We start from the raw sequence: 23,479 nt of genomic DNA, 5'->3' as shown, positions 1-23,479 counted from the left end.
ACACCTCGCTCTGAAACAAAAGTTGGACACTGCGAAGAAACCAAGGAACTAAACATGTGGAGATGCTTTTTTTCTCTCTCCCTGCCCAGTAGAGATGTGAGACTATAAATATTAGCCAGTGTCTACTGGGCCATCACAAGACCTTACTGGATTTAACTGGACGGTCACCTAAGATTTAAACTAGCAAAACTAGCAATCTTTTTAATTGAGAGTTATTAGTTAAAAAAAGGTTGAAGGAGTTTATAATTTTCTTCTCTACAATGTTACACTCAATAAATAACATTCACGGATGCCCTCTATCGCTTGTGTTTGCTGTCTGCTTGTCCCTCATCCTTCTCTTTAGCAGCGGATGCTCAGAAGCCTCCATATACCACATAAAAGGTAAGAACTACTTCTGTTTCCACATAGGATTATTACTCAAAATCATGTGTTTGTATGCCTGAGCCCACTCCCGGGGTTGCTACTTTCTGCTTGTGGAGCAAAACTGAACACTTGCATTGTGACTTATGGTACCTCTAGCCATTAAACCAACCCCAACCGGCTGACCGCGAACCACGTCCTCTATACCCTGACCTTGCATTTAGCCCTGTGGGGCTCTTCACAGCAGATCAGTGTGTTCCTATTGATCCCTTCCTCAAGGTGACTGACATACCCCATGAGGATAGCTCCCGCAGCCTGCAGGAATGGGAGGATAATTCACTGTGAACGCTAGATTTAGCCTGACCTCTTGCAGCAGGCCCTTTTGTACTCTGCCTTAAGGGCAAACATTTATAGAATCTGCAAAGTTTTGATGTAACCTCCAGGTAAAATATGTATATTTTCACCTGGCAGGGTCACATCTGGAACAGGAAAAGAAAAGAAAGAAAAGTTTCAAAATGTCACTGTGGTGCTCATTTCCTCCACAGGAATCTGTTCTTATAAAGACAAGTTCTACAAACCAGGAGATTCTTTTCGGAGAGGCTGTGACAAGTGCTTCTGTCATGACTTTGATGCCTACTGCTTCACGTGAGTATAGATTATTCACTTTAGGTCATATAATTTATTTCAATTATATAATGCCTCGCCTATGGGGATTCTGTCACAGAGGCTGATTACTGTTCTCTTCAACCATGTCTCTTCTCCATTCTTCCAGGCCAATGAAGCCCACTTCCTGGCCCAAGAAGTGTCGTCGGATCAGGACAGAATGCGGTTATACAGTCGTTTATAAAGAAAACCCACAGGTGGAGTGCCAAGCCTACAGCTGGATAGGCTGACAAACTGGACTATTTTAAATATGTAGATACTGTATGATCTACATAGTACATACTGTGTATATATACTTGTCAAACTTTGGTTTTGGACAGCATAACCTCAATGATATTACTGAATTAATGAGGACAAGTCAAATTATAATTTGATGCTTACTGGAAACAGGAAAGGTAGAGTCGCCATTATTTGTTTGTTGGTGGTGGGCGGTTATGTCTTCTGAGTGTTTTGGGTTTTTTTTTTGGTAATGATTAAAATTGGTACAAGACAGGTCACAGTGGTCCGTGATCTTTATGAGGTTTAACATTAATTTAGTCTGATTATTATTTGTCTGATCTAAAATTCACACCCTAAAAGCTTTGCTTCAGAAAAGATTAAACATACATTATACAGTAGCAAAGTTATGTTTGAAAACATTTATAGATTCAAAATATGTCACATACAGTACATGCATGGTGTATGGAAGTGGAATAGAAATTAATAATATTAGTATTAAATGAATAAAAATTAAATGTTACCCATAGTCTTAACTCTGATGTGTGATTGTTATAATAATAAACACAAAAAATAACGGTACTGAGAAAGCTTCTATAATATGAAGTGTTTAGAGGAGGAACCACAATAAAAGTAGCATCTGATAAATAAATGTGTCAAATATTTTTGTTCATGCCCTTTTTATCATTGGTAAAATAGTCCATGTCTGAGCTACATAACATAGCACTTTTTTCCCACTGTTTTGTGTGTGACCAAGCATTTGCATTAATAATTTTTTTTGGCCACATGGAGGCAGCAGAACCTGCTGTAAAGACAACATTAACATAATATATATTACTTGTTAGCAAACTGTTGCTTATTGACACATTCAGCAGGCACAGAGCAACATCAATAATCATTTTGAGTCGTGTTTCTGTCACAAATCAAACATATATCTTCATAAGCTCAGAATGCTCCACTAAGGGGACGCCCTGGTAGCTCACCTGGTGGAGCGCATGCATGGACCAAGGCTCATTCCTTCCTGCCTAAATTCAGCTGTCTCTATAGGGGATTAAAAGACTAGAAAAAGGGAAAAAGAATGCTCCACAATGTTCAGCTGCTCGTTACTAACTTTGTCGGCCTGCTGCTTGCTGTTCGGCAGGTAGTGTACAACAGGTTCAGGTTAACCTTTTTTACTGAAAACAGCTGCCAAATATATTTAAAGAAGACTGGTGAGAGTTTTGTTTGCAGCCTGGAAAAGCAAAACAATGACCCAGAAGAAACAAAAACAGTCCTGCTGATGGGGACCGCAGAGTCATCTACTAATTTACTGTGCATTTGTTAGTATAAGTGACCACTTTCACATTAAATGCAGTCATATGATCCAATGTAAAAATACTGATTTGTGCAGCTTTAAATATTTGAAATAAAGTGCAAGACTCTTCCATGTGTTAATTACATCATTGTCACCCTGTGGAAGCAGGAGAATGGATTTAAATACAGATTAAAAAAATAAAAACATGAGAAAAGCAAGAGAAATAATAATTATGGGGTCTCTGGAACATGACGATTAAACTAGCACAAAACAGATTAGAAATTTAAATCCATCTATTTGTTACCATAAAATGAGCTCAGAGAAACATGTTGAGTGAGTGAACCCTGATCGAGGCTGATCAGGGTTCAGTTTTGATTAGGAGCTCCTTTTACAACAGCAGGAGGCTCTATGACAAAACAAGTAAACAAGTTTGAATGTGCACGGAATCGAAAGAGGCACTTTAATTTTTTTTTAAAAAGCATTGTGAGCTAAAGTATCCCTAATCATAACAGCTTATATCTATGATTAAAGGGAGTTTTCCTATTGTATAAATGTAAAAGGCCTATTAGGCAATTTGTGATTTTTGGGCTGTATAAATACTTGATGTGACTTACTGTACATTTACAATGCAGTTAATCTGCTTTTATTATTTTTTAAGATGTTCATTACACTGTATAAAAAGTAAACAAAAAGAAAGCATCTTTTAAGGACATACAATGTGAAAGATCATGAACTGTATACATTTTTTATCATCCTCTGATTTAATCGCTAACAGACAATCTTACTGAATAATAGCTGCACTCAAAGTTTGCACCAAATTGACAACTTCATACTGGCTAGCCATATAGGCCTGTCCATGTAGCAAGAGACAGTCATCATCTTTTTAAAAAATGCGGCTACTACTACTTCTAGCAGTGGTCCCCAACCTGGGGTTCATAGGCGGTCACAAGGCCTTCTTGATTAAGAGGTGTAAGAAAACTCTAAAAATATACACAGTAGGCTCACGTCTGTGAAGAAACGTAAATGTAAATGTAAAGTAAATTGTCTAATAAAACAATGACCAAGCATCAGGGACAAGAAAACACTGAATTTGTCAAAAAAAAAAAAAAAGAAGCCTATTGAGCCTGTATGATTGTTAATAATGATGAAATACATAATACAGACAGTTCCCTAAACAGGAAATAATCTGCTCAAAATTCATCCAAATCTTTTTGTTTTGAATATAATATGAAATATCCAAAAAATAATTCACTTAGTCAGGGGTCATAAGTTTTCTAAATGATAGAAAAGCAGTCCCTTGAGGAAAAAGGTTGGGAACCACTGACTTATAGGACTCAAAGGTCAGGCAGCCAAAGACTTACAGTAGCTACGCCAGAAAAGATCTATGTAAAAAAACACCTTAACAGCATAAAGTGCATAACTGGCTCCAGCAGAGAGGGCATCCTATTCTCTATCAAGACAAAACCACATTCCACAGAAATTCATGAATCAAAGTGAGTGAAATACAAACTTTCTCCTAAATAACTCTTTTGATTTATCTAGTATAAAAAACGAAAGACACCCTGTGCATTTTTAACATCTCACAGACTGAGTTTGTGGCTGGTACGTTCTGAAATTGGCCAGATCGAGCTGCTGAAAACATCAAGCAGATGGGTTGAGCAGGGCCTTTAGGGGGCTATCATGAGGTCAGCCAAGGGTGGCGGAGGCACTGTGCAGCAGTAGCCCTCCTCTCCGGATGATAATCCAACATGCGAAGAAGGAAGTCTGAGAATCCAGAAGCCTCCTCCAATAGGAAGTGGTATTTCTCCAGTAGAACGTCATAGAGGCTCCAGAGCCTCAGTGGACCAACACGACGCAGGTCACCTGGATGAAGAATTACAATAAAAGCCAAATCATACTAGTGTACAACATCCAAACACACTCCCGTCAATTAAAAGTGAAGTTGCAGGCTCACCTCTGCGGCTGAAGTACTCTGCAGAGTATTTACCTGACAAGGCAACAGCTGGTGGGATTTTACCCAGCAGCTCCATGATCTGGGCTATATGGTCTGAGGTGGATGAAGAGAAGAAACACACACACAAGCATGAGACACACATATTTAGTACACACTAGCATACACTGTATCAACAGTTACAATGGAGCCACAGTGTAATCTCATTTAATCCTGTGTCAGTGTTTGTCGCGCCTCTGTCATTGTCAGCACACTGTACTGAATGTACCTTCCTCCAGGGAAATGGATTCGCCGACTTTGGGTTCGAACAGGGAGTCTCCGGTGACCAACTCAAAGGCCTGAGAGAGCGCAAGAGAAAATTAAAGGGTGAGATGTGTGGCCAAGTAAGCATCTATTAGAGGACCAATCCCAACCACACTGACCACACCAATTTTTGTTGTTATCATAAAGGTTAGACTAGAGTTTTTTTGGGATGGTAATGTTGGTCTGTTAGTTGGTACTCCACTTTGGTCCAGACTGAAATATCTCAACAACAATTGGTAAACTGGACATTTAGCAGAGATATCAGTGGTGACCTGAGGATGAATCCCTAGCACTTTGATGACCCACTGACTTGTGGATCTAGCTCCACCAGTAGGTCAAAGTTTTGACTTATCCAGTGAAATATCACTACATTCACTAGATTGACATCAATGATTTCCAGAGGATAAATCCAAATTAACATGTTGAACGTTGTGCTTACACCACCCTCACAAGAATAGAGAATGCAATACAGTCACATATATCTCTTTACTCTTTTATGCTCACAACACAATAATTCCTGCAGATATAGGTTGCCAAACACATTTATTCTGACACTACCATCTGGCCAATTATTACATTTGCTTCACTACGACTGCTAAAGATCAAAAACCAATCTTATTAGGACTTTACAATTATGAAGATTACTTGGGGGTTCCTCAAGGCTCAGTGTCAGGCCCGTTTTTGCTTATTTTATACGGAAAAGATATATGTAAGGTCTCCAAAATGTCAAAAAATTATGTTTTTTGCAGATACAATTAATTTTGTTCTGGTAAGTAATAAAACAATCTCTAATGAGTTGATTCAACAAAATCAAAAATCACAAAAAGTGATGCTGAAATTGAAAAGAAATACATTTTCTGTGAGTGATTATAAATAATAAATTATGTTGTAAACTACATCTAAACAATTGAATTCAAATCCTGACGTTTGGTGGTTTTTATTGGAACAGCTTCACTGAGCTGCTAATGTGGCTGTGGACTGTCTTGTTTAATTGTGGTACAAATTGCTGCAGCCTAAGATAAGTTTAGATAATCAGGTTGAATTTTAAGAGAAATGTGTATGTAATGATTCATGAGACTCATCTTGGTTAGAATATTTCACACAGTGTAAACATCATATTGTATAGATTTTCTCTCACCATGCAGGCGACACTCCAGATGTCAGCAGGCGGACCGTACTCAGATCCCAGTAAAACCTCTAGTGAGCGATACTGACGGGTCTGGATCTCCTCACAGAAATGTTTGTACTGGTCCAAGAAAGAGACAGACGTGGCAGACAGAAAATGTTAATTTTGTGGCTGTTTTCTCAGGGTGTTATGTGCAATAAATTTGGGTTTTTACTGTTTGGTGCTGAGCACAGTGGATAAAACACTACTGTCCATCAACTGTGACCAAAAACAACACAGTGAAAGATTGATTATTGATTATAGATTGATTTTTTTTTCCTGACTTTAACTTTGATTGTTGTTTATATTCATATTTATTATATTTCAGGGGCTTTAAGACCAAATGCCTTGTAAAGATGGACCACTCTTGAAAATTCAACACTAGGAGAGTGTAATATGTCAAACGTTTTATAATAGCTGTAAAGTATAGAACAACTACTGACCACCCAGCAGGAGCTGCCCATGTCAGCAATCTTCACTGTAATTTCCTTTAAACTGTATGGGTTCACCTTCTCCTTCCCTGAAATAAACAACAATAAACCATGTATTAAAACACCTTTTTTGAGAAATAAAGTTATATAAGAAATGCAAATACTGGAGAGTTAGCATTGTCTATTACTAGTACTTTGGACAGGATGCATTTGCTTGACACATATACATTTAGAATACATACATTTGTAGTTTAGATATCAGCACAACAAATGTGTTGAATCCTACCATTTACAATAAAGGCCTATAGAGCAGAGACGTTTATTAAAACCCTGATATCAACACACAAGTTGGCTCCAGTACATCTGCCATGTACACACACAATGAACCCTGTGTGTATAAAAAAAAAACGAAAACAACTGTGCCTGTGGACTTGGCCCCTTTCAGAGTTAGCACAGAGGAGGAGCTGCTGCCCCCTGCTGGTACTTTGTGGGACTGCTCCTCCAGGCACAGCAGGATGTTCTCAGGCTTGATGTCTGTGTGTATGATTTTACACTGAGTGTGAAGGTAGTCCAGACCCTGCAGCACCTAGAGAAATCACAAGAAAGTTATGCCGTTTTCTTCCAAACAACCAGTACTTAACTTTTTCTGGGTTTAACACATAAAAACTGTAGTCTAACCACATGTGTATCAGCTGCCTGTATTCTAAATAAAAACCTCATCCATTGAGGGAATAGTTTGAAATTATGGGGAAAAAAGCTTGTGCACTTTCTTGCCAAAAGTTAGATAAGAATATTGAAACCACCTATGTCTCTATGCTAAATATAAAGCTATAATTAGCAGACAATTCGTTTAGCTTAGCATAAAGACTGGAAAAAGAGGAAACAGCTAGCAAATGTGTTTGCCAAAATCCTGAACTTTTCACAAATGTACTTATGGAACCTGGATTTAATCTTAACTAAAGAGCAGAAGCTGGACCAAGTCATTGTTTGGAAGTCAAGACTGACAAGTCCCAATTTCTAATGCACTGTTCACCAAATCTAATGCCATTTTAACAACAGAACGAACTAAACAAAATTATCTTTGATTTTTATTTAAAAATTATAGTATCATTATTTCCAACTGGTGCTCAGAAATGTAATTTTAGTTCTCCATGGTCCTCTCCTGCTTAATTTGATTTTAATTTCTTGAGTCTCAGCGGTTCTTTACCTGAGTCAGTATTTGTTTGACCGAAGGCTGAGTCAGTCCTGGATCCCCAAAGCATAGCTGCCAGCTTCTCAGGTCGGGCCCCAACAGCTCCAGCACCAGGCACGTGTCTGAACCATCAGGCATCAAGGTCTACATGTCTGCAAGCTACTGACTAGCACTATTCACTGTATAATGCAATGCAATACTGTCTTCAGTGAGCCAACAGAATGCTATATGCTATTTTACATCTCTGAAAACAGAGTTTGCGGAGACATTTATGAGATATATTACTTTTATATATATATATACTTTATATACTTGATACTACAGTAGATGCCGTACTTGATATTAACTGTCTCATTTGATTGATGCATTTTAGTGGCTCTTTTAGACACACACACATAGCAAACACCTCCACACATGATAACTCTTCAGCCCTCGTGTCAGGTTTAAAATGCATGCCCAAGAAATGACGGTCTGTAAAAAGGATACGGACCCCATTGACCCCGGCCAGCTTGAACTCATCTAGCAGCTGGACAATTCTTCGACTAGAGGGATGACGGCTCGTAGGACCACTAGCCTGATTAGAGGGAGAACAGGAGGAAGAAAAGTGAGAGTAAGAAGGGGAGGAAGGCAAACAGTAAAACAGGATAGGGAGAAAAATAGAGAGAGGGACACACAAATAAAACACAAACAGGTCACTAACGCATCGTAGGAGAGCAAGTTCATCCTGTCCTGCCTGGGCAAAGCCAGGCCCGCTCTTCAGCACCTTCACAGCAACACGAAGACCTAGCCTGCAAACACAGACACCAAATAAGATCTCCTAGATACAGGACATAATAGTCCATGAAAGCTTTGTTTTAGTGTCATACAAACATGTATTTTGTTATCTTAATATTTTCTGTTATCATTTTATGAGAAACAAATCTCAACATCTGAGGCTGTGTCAAACAACTGAATAAGAAAGAGACTGTACACAAATTTGGGTGGGGGAGTAGGTTGTAAATTGATTTTGTTTTTTGCTAAAGGGAAGGTAGTGTGCTTTTTTTCTATTTAGACTTACATATGTCTCTTTTTTTCCCTTTTTTTTTATAAACTAATGTCCCTGAATACACACAGATCTTTAAGGATATTAGTGATTGTATGTTATTTCCACCAAAGGTCAATCCCTCTGTCACTTAAAAAAAAAGATGGCCTATGTGATATGTTTAATGGCTGCATCCATTTATAATCCAATATTTTTCCATCCAGAACACTGGTTAGTTAGACTAATACACAGTTCAGTTTTACACGACATGTGACAAAAAAAACAACCTTTTCACAAATCTGGATGTGTGTTCTCACCTTAGATAATCGGAACAATATGCATGTCTTTACTGTAGCTGCCAAGAGAACAAGTTAAAACTGGAAATGGAACAAACAAATGATTTATCCAAAAAAAAAAAAACGAGTGGCTGGAATATTTATAATTTTTATGTTTACAGTAAATGTGGGTCTGTGGCTATTGTGGCAATTATATAAATAAGATTCCATTTTCTTAAAGGACCAGTGTGTCCGATTTACTGACACCTAGTGGTGAATTTGCAGATTGCAACTAAGTGAACACCACTCACGTCTGTATTTGACGACCTGGGAATGAAAACATACCTATGAATGTTATATTATATTTCTGCCAATAGATCCTTCTAAATGTTACACACTGGACCTTTAAATTCAGTGGTTTTAATGAGGAAATTAGTTTACCAACTTTTCTAAATCAAGGTGAGGGTCCAAAGAAAATATTAATAATTCCAGGAAGGGTATTTGTTTTTTAAAAAGTGAAATATAAGATTCAGCTCCTCCTTCCCATCCTGATCATTTTTGTACAGTCCCTAATTTAAACCTACCTGAGGTCGAGACACAGCCAGACAGTTGAGAAATAGCCCCAGCCCAGCTTAGAAACCACCTGGTATCTTGTGTTGAGGGTGTCACCTATGTGGACTGGGTGGTACCCACCTAAGGAGATAGAACTGTTTGTATGATTTTTTATTTTTTTTGTACAGTTCATGACTGAAATGTGAAACCTTACCATCATACAGTATACATATTTCCTCTGGTGTTTAGAGAGCTTAGAGAGAGAGAGGACTACAATGTGGCAGTAACGCTATTTCTGGCATTACAACTTCCTCTAAGCTATAACATGCCTGTAGTGAGTAATACATTCAAATCTGCCAGCGGGACACTGAAAAGTGATGATGCATAAGCCTGTATCAGTTCTCTTTCAGCCAACATGACATACAGTTCTTGGCCATCATCAGAGATCTTGAAATTGAATCTCTATTTCTATTAAACTGAACATGATATGAGCTGGTATATGATTTATTACTGTGTCAGGGATCTGTGGTATCACATACTCAGCAGCTTAGCTTGCTTTAAGAGGTACACACAGAGACCTGCACAGCTGGCAGGGAAGAAATGAAGAACAGGGACCATGGTCAGAATACTGCAGGATAAAGTGATATATAATAAGAGAGGAACAAAGGTTGAGTGTGACCATGAGGGTCTTTAAAAATCTGTTTTCTAGTTAAATTATATAGCTGTTAAAATGAGGCCTAATAAGGGAAGCTCAGACTAAAGGATGGGACCTAATTAAACCATTTATTCAGTGTCATTAGGAAGTTCAAACAGTTCAACCAAAGTGATGATTTCCCCTTTCAAATTGTGTGATTTGAATATTTTAGAGGCCTGAACAGTGAAGCTAATATTTTACAAAAAAGAACATTTATTGAAGAAAAGTAATCTTGTGACCCCTCAAATTTACACTTTATTCGGTCATTATGTCGGCCATTTGTAAGCCTGGAGGGGATCATGTGTTTAGCGTGCGTGTGTGGGTGTGTATCTGTCCGCAGCTAATATCGCATACTTCTGGACTATTCAAATTCATACTTTTTGCCAACATTTTTGACTGTATGGTGGATGACTTCACATAGTTGTGATGATTTATAATGTCAGAAAAATCCATTTTCAATTTTAGTGATTGAGTTTTATACGGACAGCTGACTCTTCAGCACAAGTGAAAACAAGGCTTACTTAGGCAGTTGCAGGCTACATTTTGGCCTTTGTCATGGCTCAAAAACTGGCTTTAATGGAAAAGTGACTGTAAGGGTCAATTTTTTGATTGGGAGGGGAGTGGGAGTTTAGCCATGACAGTTTGTCATGGAGCCAGTGTAGGTGACATACAGCAAGTTAAGCTGCTCTCATTGGCTGCGCAGTTTCAACTTGTCCAGCAGGAAACAATGGCGGCTTGCATGGTTAGCCTTGTATTACAGCTAAACAGTATACTAAAATATGTTTGTGAAAAGATTTTAGGTGAGAAATAGTCAACGTAGTAACAGAATCTTAATTCATATGCACTGCACTGGACAGACTCACTGAGAGGGAACTGTCAATCACAAGGTAGCCCTGCCTTAATGCGTACCCTGCTTTTATGGCCTATGTTAATATAAATTGGACCATAATTTACTAAATGAACATCATGCTGTATAGAAAAAGACTTGAAACTAGAGATTGAGATCATAAACTCAATAGGAAACTGTTTACTGAGCTCATAAATGAAGTGAGAAGTCGGATTGTTTCTCAATAAGACTATATGGTATTGGCGGCCAATGGAGCTGCCCCCTGCTGGCCAGGTTTAAGACACTTCCACATTGGCCTCACTTCACAGACCCAGAAGCTCTGTCCATTATATATACTGTCAATGGTTTGGACTTACTGTCCTATTTATTGGTTCCTTATTAAATTTATACAGTTAAGCAAACCCATCACACTGTTCTATGCATCTTAAAGAAAACTTAGACTATACTATAAAAATGAATAAAATAAAAAAATTATATTGATTTTATAACTGTTTTTTGGTCTTATCTCTGTAGGGATCCTTTCCTTAATGTGTTGTGATATTACTAACAATCAGTGACAAAAACAAGCACTTTAGTGGACATACTTTGACATACATTTGTTCCCAAGGAACTAACATTACTTTATGTGCGGCCATTGCAACACTTTTTACAAATATTTTCTATCTAACTCAGTGAATTAAAGATTTATTTTAACCATGCCAGTACTAGTGATTGTTGCAAAGATTGTGGAAAGACAGTTTCAGTGAGTTTTATTTTATTTCTGTCTCATTGATTTGGTCTGAGATGCTTAGTGCGACAGCAAGTGGCAAGTGAATTTAGTACAACCTTTAAGTCAAACGTGCACTATCTAAGGCATTTTTTGTTCTGTGTGATTTTTCTTCAACTTCATTCTCTCAACTTAAACTCTACTCCTGTTGGCTTTTTCTGTCTTGGCCCAATGAAACCAGTTAGATTCTAAATGTGCTGTTTTGACATATCTGGCCTGACCTCCCTTATTTGAAGCTGTAGTGTACACAACTTGACCAGGAAGGGGAAAGAAATGGTGCAGGAGAATTTCCAGAATGCAAAGGTAACCTCTTAGCACTACCTATTCTGAGTGGACGAAGAGGTCTATGATAAAAGTGTGGTGACATTGGCAGCAGTAAATGAGCACATCTGCAGATGATGAAGTGAGTTAAGAGACTCTGCTGTACTACCGTAACAGTATTCTCTGGGGTCCTCAGAGTCCTGGTTGTCCTTCGAATCCAGCTGCTCGTGGCATCCGAGGGCTTCGAAACTATTAGAAGACCCAGCTTCACTCCTACAAACAGACATGTCCCCTACATTACTGCATGTGCATCCTCTGCATGAAGCATGTGTGTGTCAGTGTTGAGTTGCTGGGGGCAGCCGGGAGAGTTGAACTACTTTTAGAGTTTCCCATGGACTCCTCCAGGCATGGAAACTTGTCCCACTGCCTGGCTAAGAGTGGACAAGCAGCATCGGAAGTTGCACTATTTCTGACTCAACTGTAAACCATTTTGCAATGTGTTCACGCAACCTGATAACTCTGCATCCCATCTGCTATCTACTGTTAGTGGCGGTTGGAAGAGTATGGGTCACGTCATGTCTGAAAATACTGAACACAGGTTTGATTTCTGTGTGGCTGGAAACAAACAGTAGAGTTTGATGTGAGATATGGCACCCTTGTTTTTAGATTTAATGAACACAGTAAAAATGTGCAGGATGTAATATGAAGACTTGAACAGACTTAACACTCTAAACCACCATTTAAGTCACCTCCATGATATCTATAATAATGCTGGCATGCTCTATTTGCGCATTGCTCTGCTTCAGACTGCACTGCTGTGGTTATGAGCCAAGCTATATTTACATTAAAGCAAATGCATCCATGAAAACATTTTCCACCAAAAGTGACACACTGACTAGTTTACGGCAAAGACAATGTATGCTGCATTTTGTGTGTTTCAGGTTTAAAACACAATCTGTCTGCAGTGAAATTACCCAGCTGTGTTTCAAGTGCAATGAGAAGATTTTTCTACGGTGTGACAGATATAAAGGAAGCCCTATACAGTACTTACATATGATGCTGCTGAGCAGCTATATTCGTTGAGTGCGGACTCCTCTGCATAGTGCGGTTCAGCAGATGCAACCTGCAGACGCATCAAAGAGCAGGTATCTTGAATTTGAAAAAATGTGGATATCTGGAGCCTACAAAGGTCAAATCTTTGGCACAAAGAGAGGAGAGAGACAAATACTGTAGCAAATACAAATGAAACTGCAGCACCTTTAACGTTGCACCACTTAAAAACAGTTGAGCAGCTGAGAGGTGGTGGTGGTGGGGCGGGGAGCTGTCTGGGGGGGATCCGGTATATCTCTCAGGAGACTGGGAACGCCAGCAGCAGTAGTCAGCAGGGTCTAAACATGGAAATCCCCAGCAGCCTCTTACTGTAACTCACTGCCTGTCAGGCCTTTACCTGCCACACCGTGACTTATATCCTCTGTCCTGAATTGGACTCTCTCTCTCTCCTTCTCTTTCTCTCTCTCTCCTTCTCTCTCTCTCCCTCTCTCTTTCTTTATTCCTCAATTTCTCTTTGTTCACTTCTGTGGGAAAGCCATAACAGAGAGCAGAGGGACTAAAAGATGAGAGGAGTGTCGTGTGAGGGAGGAGAAAGAATGACAGCTGCTGATATTTTTTTTCTCCCCCTGTCTCACAGGGAGTTTGACCTTTGGGCCACAGGGATCACAGATTGTTAAACCCAGCTTGAGAATGGGATCCCCTTCCTCCAACACGATATAAGGTATCACAATAAAGACATAAGAACAAAGGTCAGCTGAGGAGGGTTGTTTTTCTTCCCAAATTGAGGATCCATTCTTATTCTTTTCCTATTCCACACTGACATTGGAAATACCACAAAACTTCAATCAATAGCCCGGGCTTTATATGCTTCGAGCACTGAACTCATCCTGCCTACATATGGGACAGGCCTATTCCTTTTGCACAAAACTTTCAACAAATGTGGGAAATACTATTAAAGTGTTTATTTGAACGAGTATGAGTATTACTTGTATAAAAATGCATCACTGGATCATTTGATACTTTGGCCCTCAAGGTTTCCAGAAATTTGACTAAACGATTGAATCGTGGAGAGATAGAAGCGTAGCGTTTATCATATACAATATACATTTATTATATTTGTGTAGGCGTTCTAAGCAGCTTAGAAGTGCCTCAAGCAAGCGACCAGATATGCTTTAAGAGGTTTTATACATCCAAAGATCTTCTATAAAATCCCGATCAGTTGTCTAATTGAGACCTGCGTTTTTTTGTCAAAACGTGTAGCCACAAGAAGCTAGTAGAGAGGACTTGCGTTTATTTGGTATGTGCTTTTAATTTAAGTTTTACGGTACTAGCATATATACTGTATACTTTATATAGAACCCTGAACGAACATTAGATAAATACAAACTCTACAGGCAAACTATCAAAAGAGTTATTTTGGAATGAGTGGCATTCTGTGTGAAAACCTTTCTAAATATACATACACTAGTGGTTTCAAGCTTTATCACTACTCTGTGTGTGTGTGTGTGTGTGTGTGGCCAGCGCACATGTTCAGAAAACTTTCCACATCCCAGAGCCTGATTCTCTGCTTTCTGTTGCCAACACTGTGCCGTTAACACTCTGGGTTATAAAGCAGAGAGAGAGAGAACTGATGGTGTTGAAGGGAGAGAAATGAGAGTTGAGGTGTGTTATACAGTGTGTGTATGTGTGTGGTGTGATGGGACTTAAATGCAAGAACACTCGAATTCAGATATTGAGGGCCTCTTGACCTCACGTGAACAACTGTTCATAGTCAGATGACGCATTATTCCAGGTCCTTATCTATGAGCTATTCTGACTACAGAGCACACTGTGGCTAAAGTGGTGTGCTTGCTAAGTTCCTGTTCCTGTACGTTAAAACTACTGAGATCAACATGATTAGAATTTTTAACCAATTCTATTGGTCTATCTATATCTATCTATTCTATTTTATATTGTTTATGCAAATTAGGTCAAGTATTTATAAAGCATCTTTAAAACAACACAAGTACAAGTAGTGAGTGCAAAATCAGTCCAATGTACAGTATATACAGTAACAGGTAGTTCACCAGGTCCTAGTACAAAATGGAACTGAATTATCTGTTGTGGCATTGTGGGTAATGTAGGTGCCAGAGAATGTGTGAAAAAGACGATATCTGTGGTTCTGCTGTATCTAATTTTATTCTTTTATTTTTGAGCAACTGTCCATTGTGAGTCCGACAATGTTAGCCTAGATTTGGTAAAAGCCTGACTCCATCCAAAGCTTGATGTCTTCAGCACCTCTAAATTAACATTTTATATCTCCTTTGTTTAACCTGTAGCCAACCAAACATTTTGTTTTTGTTAATTTGTAAAATGGGTTGATCTGACAAAGGGGGATTTATGTACCTTTAAACAGAGCCAAGCTAGTTATTTCCCCCTACTTTCTGGCTTATGCTAAGCTAATTACCTGTTTGCTTTAGCTTCAAATTTTCTTTTTTCTTTACAGACATGAGAAATCTAACTCATCTAACTCTAAATCAAAAAAAGGCTTCATTTCCAAAAAACAATCAGTGACTCTTTAAAATCAGCCACAGTGGAGGTCAGTATAGATGTGATCCAGTCTCCCTTTCTGGTTCCAGTAAGTAGTGAACAGCAGTTTCAACTATTAAAATCATGTGAATTATGCATACGCAGTGCGCTGGAAGCCTTGTGTATGCACACCCTGGATGGACACAGTGACATAAACAATTGAAACAGCACAGCCTTGCAACACAGTTTGCACTGTATCCAGAACTTGTGAGTTCAACTACAGCATATGGTAATGTGTGAGACTAGAGTTAGTGGTGGTTGGTCAACCTCTCTGATACAAAGTTTAAAAAACAACTGAATACTACAAGCTTCATCAAAGTAGTAGTAGCTGCTGTACTGCATTGCATTAGAGTGTGCAGGTGCTCCAATCCTCCTGAGTCCTGCTATTACTGTCTAATGTTGATCCAGTCTTAAGCTGAAAACCCTGTGCTGGCTGTGACTATTTTCCATTTGCAAAGAGATGTAATAAGACTCTTCCCAACGGAGCAGGATGTGTGCGTGTGTGTGTGTGCTGAGGGACACCATAACAGCACCTGCATGGATCTAGATCACTGGGTTAGTAGGGGATACATATCAGGTGGTAAAAGAGGTTTACAGCACAACATATTTTTGCTCCAGTTAAACATCTGAAGCTTCAAATTCATATTTGATAGGACATTTATCATAAACACTGAGCATATACAAAGGTGTGAAGGCAGCTGGCAGGTTCATCTTCTTCTTGCTGTATTTATAAGCTCTTCAAACCACAAATAAACCACGCCGTTAGTGCTGGAGAGGCAACATCACAGACCAGCCAATCACATCAAGGATCAGTTCACCCACGTTCAGTTTTCCTCTGACCATGTCCTATGGCCAATGCCCAGAAATATCAGTTCAAATCAATCAAGACAACATATATTATTTCTAGAATTCTGGTTCATTTTAATCGAATTCCAGGTGTTTTCATGATGGAAAACTAGTCTCTAAATTTCCAGGTTTTCCAGGATGCGTGGGAATCAGGACACACACACTCCCTGACCTTCAATTTGGCCTATCTGACCCTGTCTGCCATAGGGTGAAACGTGACCTACATTCATTTGCTCTGCTGTTGCTAATTTAAGAAACACACACTGATCCTGCTTGTCTTCAGTTTAGCGCTTGAACACATACGCACACATTAAACACTTTCAAGGGTGACTCGCTTTCACAGATTTGAGATTTCATCACCCTGCAGCCGCAAGAGAAAACAGACACAACACAGTTGTCACCTGATCCTCACGCTGGACGGCGGATGAATGTTTAGCTATTACTTTGTTTTAGTGATAGTCGTCTGACACTTGTGATATTTCAAACTGTTGTCTCCGGACAAAACATGAGGTGGAATATGAATTGTTTGGGATTAGCTTGAGGCCCAGGCATGGTTGGGCATCGCCAGCTGTGTGTGACAGGTGTTGATACTCCCACATTTATAGGCTACTGAGAGAGGATGTCCAAATATGGAGTTCCCAGCCAAGGAAGTAGTTACTGTGCTAGATCAGGGGTTCCCAAACCTTTTTCTGTCTAGGACCCCCAGAATAGATGCACATTAGACCACAGACACCCAGTTTGAGAGTATTTCAGAGTGTTCATACTCAAACTGGGATCACTATAAATTACATTCAATAAAAACAAAAAAAATAAAATATTCTTCCTCCTTTTCCTGGGGACCCCCTTCAACCCACTCAAGGTCCCCTGTTGGTCCTGGACCACTGAGCAAGCTGACACAGCTAGTGCAGTTATAGAGAGTTAGCCTGGAAATGGTTCTTGCTAATGACAGAACCACCTTTCTAACATGCATTGTAGGCATAAGTCTAAATCTGACACTGACAATGGCTGCACTCTATTTCAGTTATAGGGTCCTGGAATTGCATGCTGGCTCGTTGTCATGGCTAACTGAACCACCTAAATTAACTGGAAACATTCATTAATGTTATTAGTTACACTTTTTAATATCACAAGTCAAACTGTCGGCTGCATTCTTTCACTGAAATTGTTATGCAAATTAAACACGCAGTCTTTCATGGCTTTCACTACCAGTCAGTAACATATGTAACTGTGACCTTATAGACCTTCCTCAAGGCAGAAAAACAGTTGTAACAAATAACATTAATAATGGCTGAATTCTATCTAGGTGTGTTTAATTGGTGTCCAATAGTTTCAAGGTTTAAAGAGCCCCCTTAGAAGTAAAAAATGTAGGAGTAACATTTAAGACTACGGCATGAGCACGACATGACAAACCACTATGGCAATAAGTTATTAAAACAAATTAAATTATTTCTAATCTATAAATGGGGATGGCTTAAATGGAAAAAGAGAAAACTAAATTGGAGCAGGGAAGAAATGCTGCTGCTGGTAGACCAGGAACATCAGGGAAGATGCAAGGAAACAAAGTCAGTGTCAGGTTTGTTCTTTAGTTAGTGGCAACCATAATGAATGATGACAAATAAAGACACATTTCTGAACCATCCTATATATAAGTGTTAAAATCAACTAACTAAAGATGATACATGTTGACTCAGCTAACTAAATATTTGTCATGACCAATGACACTTTGCACAATAACTATCATCACCATCAAGTGCTGTTTCAAAATGTGAGTGTAGAGCTGAGAGATGCATCATTTCCTAAAGTTTGGTGTGTGATATAGTAGTTGGCACATGACTAATACAGCTCACATATGCCCCTTAGATTACTGAATGTAACTCTGAAAATGCGTTGATGCGAAGGACGCAAACGGATAAATTCATAGGTTATTTAAAGCCTGGCTATAGTCTACAGGACATTCCAGAATTAAGAAAAAAAAATCGCAATTCAAATCATGGATTGTGATTGTAATGACATAGATTCTGATATTATGTTTTGGCCAGATCAACCACCCCTAAGTAACAGCAGAATAACTTGAGACATTGATTAACACCGGGAGCACTTTATTGGATCACATTAAGTTGTTGTTAGGTTCTTCCTATCAATTAGTTAGAGAACACTAAAGTCAGGAGTACTTAAGAAGCAGTATGTATCTACAGGAAAATGGTGAAACATCAGAATGGAGCTTTGCGTACACAAGTAAGCCACAAGCAACACCAATGTGCATGGCAAAGAATGGTGGTAACGTTTTTTTTAATGTACAGAATAATCGCTTGCAACATTAAAAATCCCTATTGCCTCTAAAACGGATGCAAAATATAAAAGGAGAGAATCAAGAATTTCAGACAGCTGGTTGTGAATTAGATTTTCTCACAACTACCATAAGAGCCAGTCAATGGATAAAAAAAGGCTCTTATTTTTCTTTAAAAAAAAATAATAGCAGATGCGACATCTGACTAAAAGGGGGTATAACCGCTGTTATTTTATGTGTCAGAAAAAGATATTCAACAACATATAGTAATAAAATAAATACAAAATAAATTAAATTGGAAAAAACTAGCAAAAAGACTCTCACATGTGGCATCACATAGCGACAGGAAACACAGGCACCTTTGTTCATTAATACTACTCTGATTTAAATTTTGAGAGGAAAGGAGGAATCTGTAAAAGCTTTGCTCTGCCGTAACAGTGTTCAAATCTGGCATCCGCTCTGACACCAAAAACATGAATGCAAAATAAAGCTTAAAATCAAAGTTGTTCTGTCATCGTGAAATGTTTGTGTAAAAAAATTAACAATCCTGTACTAACAACCAGCCAGTGCAGGCCACAGTTTCCACGATTTCCTTCAGCCTGGAAAAGCCCGTAATATTAAAGGGTCATACAGTTACAGACTAAATTTACAGGTGCGACTAAGAAAACTTTTCACTTAAGTACTGGCTATGTGAAAAATGTTTAAATCCAAAAACAGAAAATAGCCAAAACATTAGAAATATGGATGATCAAACCTGACTTACATTGAAAATAAACTGGACAACGCAATTTAAATAAATCTATAAAATGCACATATATGAGAAATAACTGTATAAATATGTAGCAATTGTATTCTACAATATTTTACAGTCACCTCAGGATTTACAATCCATCAATAGAACATATGAGGGTTGTTCTTAAGATTCCTCAGTTCATTTGTGCATTATTCATGTATTTCCTAATAAGTCGGGCTAAGATCATAATTTTTCACTGAATTAGTACAGATTACAGCAGTGCTATTATGGATTTTGTCAATATGTAGTTAAAGTTATGTAGAAGATTTTACTTTCATGGCTTTTTTTGAGGACGGATCAGTTAATTAATTAGCTCTGCCAAATTGACACTTCTTAAGTCCCGCCCCTTTTTGCTCTGTGCTCCAATAATGAGCTAAGCTAGCCCATCTTAAAAGATAAAAGCGACACTTATATTCTCCAACCTTAATTTAACTGTTAGAATGTTAACAGCTAAATTGTTATTTAAATGTTAGAAAAATGCGGGCTAGCTAACAAATGATTGACATAAATTAGCTACCTAGTTAACTAGCATTCCTTTAAAATTAGCTAGCTAACTTAAGATTTAACTGTATATATTATTTATGCTTTTATATTTTAACCCTCTTTAAAATTTGGTTGTCTTTTCAACGAAGATAATACGTACCGAGGTTCTGACTGAGACTGGCTTAATTGTTATTGAAGCACAAAGCAAAAAGTGGTGGGAGTTACGAAGGGTCAATACATAGAAACATTTTTTTTACAAACTAGATATCAACATCTGCGAAACATTACTTAAGAAAAGGAACATTCACAATAGCATTAAGTAGGTTGAGAGTATTCACGTACTACGTCCGCAAAAATCACTTTTACAAAACACTGGTTTTAAGTTCAAACTACATGAGGCATCATCTACAAATTGCAGTAAAGGGACGAGTGGCGATGTGACAATTAAAAAATTAAAAAAGAAAGCCTATCCTGGGAAATTGTTTACACAGAAAAACAAACTGTCCAGTAACAGCTAGTTAAACATCATAGAGTAAGACTTGGTCGAATGATTTAAGGAAGCTAAAGGCAGAATGAAAACATCCTTCGAACACGGTGAGTGGTTGCTCAGGCCTCCACAGCACTTTGACAGTGTCATTATCCGTTTGTCCTTTATGTAAGACTTTGACACAACGTGGTAGAAAACTCCACAGCCGTTGACATCCTCCTTTTCCCTTTTTCTCTTCGTTCACGGCTTCTTCATCCAGCACAGCTACAGCATCCATGCCTCAGCACAAGACTAGTAAGTATAGCTGTAATAGGAATGTGCACTTTGCCAAGAAAATCTTCCACCGAGACACGTAGGAAAAACAAAAAGATCTCTTCTCATATTCTCCCTTTGGTGCGAATTCAACATGGGAAATCCTTACGAGATCTCATCGTTCAGAGGGAATTCGTTTTTTTCTCTGTTTCCCCCATTAGAGCAGTGCCATTTTACTCCCAGTGTAAGAATCTGTGGAAATATCAAGGGAGTCTTATATGGGACAGGAAACAGTGTCAGTGATCCTCTTAAGATAATTTCTCCCGTCACTAAAAATCAGTCTGTCAAAATGACAGCAAAATCACAGTGCCACTATGTTCCTTTGTCCTCCCTTGTCTTAAAAAGGAGATGGAACCTTCTCCTGTCATTGTCCTCTGCTTTAACGTTAAAGGAAAGATCTATCGTGTCCTCGGGGTCATAGATCTGTGACTTTGTTTTCTACGGCAGCAGCAATCTGTTGGAGCCTGTAACCAAGCTGCATCTTCTGGGCTGTAGAGTCCTCTTCCAGGGCTGTGATAATCTGACAGAAGAAAAAAATCTGATTAAAATCCTTACAATTTGTTTAGCTTTGCATTGAATGTTAATAATTTTTACAATGGGTTGATCCTTATATAGACGAAAGTGAAAGGTTGAGGGAATTTGGTAACCTTGCTTCACAGCTGGACTCGCAAGATCACAAAAAAACAAGATCACACGGGAATCCGTCCTGGAGGCTTCAAGCTATGTGTGTCCAACCACGGTGGTTAAAGACAAATCAGCATCCTCTGAACTACTTGCAGCTACTGCATGAGCTACAGCTGTGGTTTAATGCTAAGTGTGTGTGAGAGGAAAATGTTGGCAGTTAAAGAGGTTAGCGTAGATGCTGCTAGCATCACTTATATCAGAATCAGAGTATTTCCGGAGAGCAAGAAGTGATACATGGTGATTGACAGATGGTTCATCCAATCAATTGCCAAGTATTTTTTTTAAGGTGCCTGCCATTTTCTAAAAAGTATTAGTAGTAGTATTAGTAGTAGTAGTAGCATGCAATTAAATAATTACATTAGTTTGTGGTGTAACCTGTTCAGGGCTGGTACATCCTCTCTGCAGTATTTCTCCACTGTGTGAAAGCCAGTCCTGGATACTATCAGAGTTTAGTGTATTAGCCTTTGTGTCCTGCTCTTTATTGGATTTGGGGAGCCGAGCTAATGTTATCAGTGAAATAATATTACGTTCATGTTCAATAATATCGGTTAGTCATCATCCTTTTTTCTTGTATCTTTAAAAATGTACATGGACTGGTTGGCTAAGCAGCCTCTTTCATTAACCGATGAGGATGCTGACTTTTTGCTCGGGACGTTTAGCATTTTTTAGCCTCAGTCTCTTAGCAGGATATCATTTGTTTACCCATTAAGCACATATTTAGACGTCTTTTACAAAATTCATTATAAAATGCATTGCATTTTCACAAATGAATATTTACCTTGTGAGGTTGTGTATTTTGTGTAATGTGTAATGACATGTAGTGGAGATGCATCTGAACCACAGCACAACATACTGTACAACCCAAAAATCATTGCACTCACTTGATCATAGTATTTGTTGATGTACTTGTACAGCTCATGTAAAGCCACAAGGCAGTTGACCTCAGCAGTATAATTCTGTTTTGGGAAAGTAAAAATAGAGAGGTGGTGAAGAAACATCAGGGGGTGGAGGCTGTTAAAAACTGCATTGGTTGCCATGCATATTTTATTACAAACTCCACATCTAGCTTGTTAGGCACCCACCCAGCTGGAAACTTACAGGCCCTGAAATGATTTATGTGTTCAGCCTTTGCCCAAAAAAGTTATTTTTGCAAATTGGGGAAACAAGAGCGGGTAACATACGCGAGAGAGTTCTGCCAGAGCGGAGTTCATCTCCTGGTCACTGGCAGAGATGGTCTGACGGATGTCTGCATAGTACCTGGAGAGAGAGAAGTGTAGAGCTATGTATAGAAAAGAAAGAAAGAACTGCATATACGGCAAAGAAATCGAAGATAATTTGATGCCTCCAGTTTCTTCATGCCAGAATTTTTCAGCAGCTGCTATACAACTCTGACAGCAGAATGCATAGAGAGCGTGTACCCTATGTACAGACAAACTCATGTGACACGGTCATAACTAATAATGGTAAATTTGTATAATAAGCAGAGCTGGTTATCTTAGAGCAGAGGATGTGTTCATGAGGAGCCAAAGTCAAAACCCAAAACTCTAAAAGTTAAGCAGGTTTGGAATTCATAGTTAGCCCGATAAAAATGCAGCATGTTATATTAAATGAAAATTAAATGCCTCCAATACAATATACAGTATAAAAACATACATATACACATTTTTTTCAATGGCACGTATTTTATTTATACTATACTATTTTTTTGTCATATTTGCTGAAACCTTCACTATATCTTGACAGTATTACACGAGACAGATAATCTGTGCAAAAAAAATTAGGTTCCTCTGGCTCCTCCTAGTGCTCCTAATGGCGTCTGCAAGAATCCACCGCCTGAACGATGAGCGAAACATGATAAAATGTTATTTTTAAGTTAAGTACTGCAGTTTTAAAACTGAAATAAAATGTGGTGGTGGTTTGCCACAACTATCGACATTGTATAAGTTGGCAAGGCGAACATGTTAGCACATCAAGCACC

At 38.6% G+C, this 23,479-nt stretch overlaps 2 protein-coding genes across 4 annotated transcripts in view; both read right to left on the bottom strand.

The window, feature by feature from the left end:
- Window positions 1-3,732: 3,732 nt before the first annotated feature.
- Window positions 3,733-13,595, bottom strand: si:ch211-220i18.4 (SRSF protein kinase 3). 3 transcript variants are annotated; one of them, XM_035656780.1, is made up of 13 exons: window positions 13,249-13,593; window positions 13,043-13,114; window positions 12,161-12,264; window positions 9,456-9,564; window positions 8,276-8,363; window positions 8,062-8,149; window positions 7,591-7,697; window positions 6,807-6,969; window positions 6,396-6,472; window positions 5,926-6,033; window positions 4,753-4,822; window positions 4,488-4,580; window positions 3,733-4,396 (listed from the first exon to the last, which is right to left on the bottom strand). In XM_035656780.1, exons 2-13 carry the CDS (start codon window positions 13,090-13,092, stop codon window positions 4,212-4,214), a joined length of 1,242 nt encoding a protein of 413 aa, XP_035512673.1. In that variant the 5' UTR covers window positions 13,093-13,114; window positions 13,249-13,593; the 3' UTR covers window positions 3,733-4,211. The 3 variants fall into 3 exon arrangements, with proteins under 3 accessions (XP_035512673.1, XP_035512674.1, XP_035512672.1); XM_035656781.1 differs by having other exon boundaries at window positions 4,521-4,580; window positions 13,043-13,595; XM_035656779.1 differs by having other exon boundaries at window positions 13,043-13,593.
- A 5,131-nt stretch (window positions 13,596-18,726) lies between these two features.
- plxnb1a (plexin b1a) overlaps window positions 18,727-23,479 on the bottom strand; it is a 36,602-nt gene continuing 31,849 nt past the window's right edge. Inside the window, exons 36-38 of the mRNA XM_035657275.1 lie at window positions 22,683-22,758; window positions 22,383-22,457; window positions 18,727-21,337 (exon numbers count right to left, since the gene is read on the bottom strand). Of these exons, the coding sequence (XP_035513168.1) occupies window positions 21,233-21,337; window positions 22,383-22,457; window positions 22,683-22,758 (256 nt within the window). The 3' untranslated portion in view covers window positions 18,727-21,232. The remainder of the gene's footprint in view (window positions 21,338-22,382; window positions 22,458-22,682; window positions 22,759-23,479) is intronic.

The sequence above is a fragment of the Morone saxatilis genome, unplaced genomic scaffold, assembly GCF_004916995.1.
Source record: "Morone saxatilis isolate NCDOM2014 unplaced genomic scaffold, NCSU_SB_2.0 Contig15, whole genome shotgun sequence".
Classification (NCBI taxonomy): domain Eukaryota; kingdom Metazoa; phylum Chordata; class Actinopteri; family Moronidae; genus Morone; species Morone saxatilis.
This window is presented reverse-complemented; position numbering and strand designations above follow the sequence as displayed.

Excerpts from the sequence above, each read along its gene's own strand:
- si:ch211-220i18.4 (XM_035656779.1), bottom strand. The coding sequence starts at position 13,092 with ATGCAGAGGAGTCCGCACTCAACGAATATAGCTGCTCAGCAGCATCAT. Across the intron at positions 6,970-7,590 it reads TCAAACAAATACTGACTCAG|GTGCTGCAGGGTCTGGACTA; the intron begins GTAAAGAACCGC and ends TGATTTCTCTAG. Across the intron at positions 6,034-6,395 it reads TGGGCAGCTCCTGCTGGGTG|TACAAACATTTCTGTGAGGA; the intron begins GTCAGTAGTTGT and ends TTCTTGGACCAG.